This window comes from Tachyglossus aculeatus, chromosome X1, assembly GCF_015852505.1.
Source record: "Tachyglossus aculeatus isolate mTacAcu1 chromosome X1, mTacAcu1.pri, whole genome shotgun sequence".
NCBI lineage: Eukaryota > Metazoa > Chordata > Mammalia > Monotremata > Tachyglossidae > Tachyglossus > Tachyglossus aculeatus.
Genome location: NC_052101.1, coordinates 110665602 through 110670870, shown reverse-complemented (window position 1 = coordinate 110670870; position 5269 = coordinate 110665602). Strand labels below are relative to the sequence as shown.

At 49.7% G+C, this 5269-nt stretch overlaps 1 protein-coding gene across 1 annotated transcript; it reads left to right on the top strand.

Annotated features, from left to right (window-relative positions):
* Positions 1-3983: 3983 nt before the first annotated feature.
* Positions 3984-4931, top strand: LOC119949903 (olfactory receptor 1J4-like). The gene has a single exon (XM_038771757.1). It carries the CDS (start codon positions 3984-3986, stop codon positions 4929-4931), a length of 948 nt encoding a protein of 315 aa, XP_038627685.1.
* The last annotated feature ends 338 nt before the right edge of the window (positions 4932-5269 follow it).

The window sequence follows — 5269 nt, the reverse complement described above, 5'->3', positions numbered from 1 at the left end:
CTAGTCCCAGCTCTGCCACTTGTCTGCCCTGTGACCTTGGGCAAGTCATTGAAATTCTCCATGCCTCACTTACCTCAACTGTAAAATGGGAATCATGACTGTGAGCCCCATGTGGGACATGGACTGTGTCAACCTGATTGCCTTGCATCTACCCCAGGGCTTAGTAGTGCCTGGCAAATAGTAAGAACTAAACAAATACCATTTAAAAAAAAAAGAGTCAGGGGAAAAGCAAGGTGAGGATTTGCAGGAGAAGTGGGGTAGAACAGGTCTCGGGAGAGATAGCATGTCTTTGAAGACCTAACTGGTCAAAGGCCATCACAGGTGAAGACTGCCAGGTGAAGACTGCTGGATACTAGGATTGCTGCAGAAGAAGGGCTGGCCCTCAGGACTGCAGGGCTGGAGAAAGATGGGCTGGGGGTATGATTAGCATGGATCAGCCAAGGTGGACCAAAACCTCCCAACAGAGTTCCATGGCTCCAATTGCCTAGAATCCCTCCCAGCCAACTAGAACTCCTTCATATCCCTGACACGGATTACAACCTGCAGTGTTTAAACCTGGAAAATGACTAGGCTTAACAATGGATTCAGGGATGGGGAAGGGTTTATTGCCTGGACCTTGGAGGGGTTAATTACGTGGGGTTTCCTGCCAGAGCAGAGAGAAGAGGGGGATATGTTTACCTGTTATCAAGGGGTTCTAGAGGATTTAAAAGCAGAAATCACATCATAACAGCCATTTTCATTATTGCATTAGTGTTATTGTTGAGTACCTACCTCATACTAAGCCCTGGTATTTAATCACAGGTATTTATTGAACACTTGTGTGTAGAGCAAGGTACTAAGCTCCTGGGAAAGCACAGCAGAAGAGGGTAGGCAGGCATAATCTCTGCCCTCAAGAAAAATACAAGACAAGGTCTCAATTCTCTGGACCCTGACCCCACTAAGTAAAGGAAGAGAGACACATAGAAGAAAAAACAACAACAGTAAATAACAATCCAAAATAAGAGCCATTTGAAGATTTAATTTCCCAAATTATCAATATTTAAACAAATAGCTAAAACAGCACACGGCGGGGCAGGGGGTAATTATCAATCAATCAATCAATCGTATTTATTGAGCGCTTACTATGTGCAGAGCACTGTACTAAGCGCTTGGGAAGTACAAATTGGCATCACATAGAGACAGTCCCTACCCAACAGTGGGCTCACAGTCTAAAAGGGGGAGACAGAGAACAGAACCAAACATACCAACAAAATAAAATAAGTAGGATAGAAATGTACAAGAAAAATGAATAAATAAATAAATAAATAGAGTAATAAATATGTACAACCATATATACATATATACAGGTGCTGTGGGGAAGGGAAGGAGGTAAGACGGGGGGATGGAGAGGGGGACGAGGGGGAGAGGAAAGAAGGGGCTCAGTCTGGGAAGGCCTCCTGGAGGAGGTGAGCTCTCAGCAGGGCCTTGAAGGGAGGAAGAGAGCTAGCTTGGCGGATGGGCAGAGGGAGGGCATTCCAGGCCCGGGGGATGACGTGGGCCGGGGGTCGATGGCGGGACAGGCGAGAGAGAGGTACAGTGAGGAGATTAGTGGTGGAGGAGCGGAGGGTGCGGGCTGGGCAGTAGAAGGAGAGAAGGGAGGTGAGGTAGGAGGGGGCGAGGTGATGGACAGCCTTGAAGCCCAGGGTGAGGAGTTTCTGCCTGATGCGCAGATTGATCGGTAGCCATTGGAGGTTTTTGAGGAGGGGAGTAATATGTCCAGAGCGTTTCTGGACAAAGATAATCCGGGCAGCAGCATGAAGTATGGATTGAAGTGGAGAGAGACACGAGGATGGGAGATCAGAGAGAAGGCTAGTGCAGTAGTCCAGACGGGATAGGATGAGAGCTTGAATTAGCAGGGTAGCGGTTTGGATGGAGAGGAAAGGGCGGATCTTGGCAATGTTGCGGAGCTGAGACCGGCAGGTTTTGGTGACAGCTTGGATGTGAGGGGTGAATGAGAGAGCGGAGTCGAGGATGACACCAAGGTTGCGGGCTTGTGAGACGGGAAGGATGGTAGTGCCGTCAACAGAGATGGGAAAGTCAGGGAGAGGACAAGGTTTGGGAGGGAAGACAAGGAGCTCAGTCTTCGACATGTTGAGCTTTAGGTGGCGGGCGGACATCCAGATGGAGATGTCCTGAAGGCAGGAGGAAATGCGAGCCTGGAGGGAGGGGGAGAGAGCAGGGGCAGAGATGTAGATCTGGGTGTCATCAGCGAAGAGATGATAGTTGAAGCCGTGGGAGCGAATGAGGTCACCAAGGGAGTGAGTGTATATTGAGAACAGAAGGGGACCAAGCACTGAACCTTGGGGAACCCCCACAGTAAGAGGATGGGAGGGGGAGGAGGAGCCTGCAAAAGAGACTGAGAAAGAACGACCGGAGAGATAAGAGGAGAACCAGGAGAGGACGGAGTCTGTGAAGCCAAGGTCAGATAACGTGTGGAGGAGAAGGGGGTGGTCCACAGTGTCAAAGGCAGCTGAGAGGTCGAGGAGGATTAGGACAGAGTATGAGCCGTTGGATTTGGCAAGCAGGAGGTCATTGGTGACCTTTGAGAGCGCAGTTTCCGTGGAATGAAGGGGACGGAAGCCAGACTGGAGGGGGTCGAGGAGAGAGTTGTTGTTGAGGAATTCTAGGCAGCGCGTGTAGACAACTCGTTCAAGGAGTTTGGAAAGGAATGGTAGGAGGGATATGGGACGATAACTAGAAGGTGAGGTGGGGTCAAGAGAGGGTTTTTTTTAGGATGGGAGAGACATGGGCATGTTTGAAGGCAGAGGGGAAGGAACCAGTGGAGAGTGAGCGGATGAAGATGGAAGTTAAGGAGGGGAGAAGGGATGGAGATTCTCTCCTCTCCAATCAAGAGTACTAGAGTACAAAAGCCTGCAGTCTTTCCCAGTGTTTCCTAGGTGGTTATGGGCTTTACTTTCATACTGTGGGGGAGAGGAAGAAGACTTCCCTGACCAGCCAGCAGCACATCACAGACCGGAGCTTCCGTCTTATGGGGACCCCAGCCGCATGGATGGCCGACCCTCCACTCATGAAAGAGATCTGACTTCACTCCTGAAATTTTTAGTGGGTGGAGGGAAGACTACTCTACCCATTGGACCATCCCCTACAGATGCCACAACCCTCATTCTTATGGGAACTCCAGACATGAGGAAGACAAGCAAGACTGGAAGCGAGGAGTGGGCTGAGTCTTGTGAAAACAAGCATGATGGGCTTAAAAAGAAAACAAAAATAAATTTATAAGATGGCATAAGAAAGGAGTTGGGGGGCATTTGCTAAGGGTAGGGTGCAGAACAGCTGCCAGCACTGTAAAGTCCATCAACAGGACCCAGGAATATTCTTTTAGCACCAGAATGAGCAAGGCACAATTTTTCTCCTTAGTAACCAACAGGCTTGGCCTGAGAATTGGGATGAGATTCCATGGTGAAGGCTCAGGGGAGAGTAGTGACGATGGAGAAATGTCAGGGAATGGGGTGTCTGTAGAAACTGGGATTATTCAATCCGGTGAGGAGAAGCCTGAAGGACCACTGATGATGGGCTCTGAGTGTCTGATGAGGTGCTCCATGAGAATGAGGAGTAGCTGGACCGGGAGCATCCAATGCTGTGCCTGGGGGTGGGGCGGAAATAGAATCGGCTGCACCTTGTGCTGACACATGCCCAGGCCTGGGAAGGGTGGACCTAGGAACCCAGGAAGGCTGGAGAGTGTGAGCAGGAGAATCTCAGATGAACAAATACTCTAGCCAGAACCCAGCCCTCCCAACCACATTTCCAGCAAAGCGGGGAAATGTATGAAATAGAGCAGCAGGGGTCTTTACACTCTTTACCCTGCCTTGCCCCGGCACAAACACATTGAACTGCATAAAGTCCAGATTGAGTCTGAACCAGGATGTGATTGCTCCACCATCCCATTCTCCTGCCACATCTCCCCCAGCAGAACCTCCGGTCCCATGGAGAGGGGAAACCAAACCGCTGTCTCGGAATTCCTCCTCCTGGGATTGTCCGACTGGGCAGAGCAGCGGCAGCTCCTCTTCATGCTGTTCCTCTGGATGTACCTGCTTGGGTTCCTGGGGAGCCTGCTCATCATCATGGCCATTGGCTCCGACCCACACCTGCACACCCCCATGTACTTCTTCCTCACCAACCTTTCCCTGGCCGACATCTGTCTCCTGTCCACCACGGTCCCCAAGATGCTGGTCAACATTCAGACCCAAGACAAATCCATATCCTACCCTGGTTGCCTGGCGCAAATGTATTTCTTCATTCTGTTCTTAAGTCTGGACCATTTTCTCCTCACTGGAATGGCATATGACCGCTACGAGGCCATATGTCACCCCCTCCACTACACCACCATCATGAGTCCACGGCTCTGTACCCTGGTGGTTGCTGGTTCCTGGATCTTCAGTTCCCTCCATGCCCTGACACACACCCTATTGGTGGTTCGCTTATCCTTCTGTACCAATCGGGAAATTCTTCACTTCTTCTGTGAACTTTACCAGATCCTAAAGCTTTCCTGTTCCAGCATCGTCATCAATGAAGCACTGATATTTGTCTTGGCAGTAGTGATTGGGGTAGGTCCAATCACCAGCCTCCTGTTCTCTTACGTTCGCATCATCTCCACCATATTGAGAATCCCATCTGCAGGGGGTAGGTGGAAAGCTTTCAGCACTTGTGGTTCTCACCTGTCTGTGGTCTCCTTATTCTACAGCACCTCTCTTGGGACCTACCTTTGTCCATCATCTACCCAAGCATTCAGTAAGGGCTTGATAGTGTCAGTGCTGTACACAGTGGTCATCCCCACAGTGAATCCCTTCATCTACAGCTTGAGGAACAAGAACATGAAAATGGCCCTGAGGAACACATTCAACAGGAAAAGTGTCTTCTCTCGAGGATTCTGACTTGCAGATTCACCTGAAGCTTATTTTTCTGAGAAGGTTTAGCCAGCTCTCGAAGATCACATACTTTTAGTCATGTACAATTTGGTTTTGTTTGTTTTTTGCAGGAGAGGAGCAGAGTCCATTCCTAGTGAGAGTTTACCATCCTCCATTATGGTCAACAATATTCTGTTGACCAGAGAAGCAGTGTGGCCTAGTGGAAAGATCAGGGATGTGGGAGTCAGAGAAACTGGGCTCTTATCCCAGCTCACCACTTGTCTGCTGTGTGACTTTGGGCAAGTCACTTAACTTTTCTGTGTTTCAGGTCCCTTATCTGTAAAATGGGGATTCAGTACCTGTTC

Excerpts from the sequence above, each read along its gene's own strand:
- LOC119949903 (XM_038771757.1), top strand. The coding sequence starts at position 3,984 with ATGGAGAGGGGAAACCAAACCGCTGTCTCGGAATTCCTCCTCCTGGGA.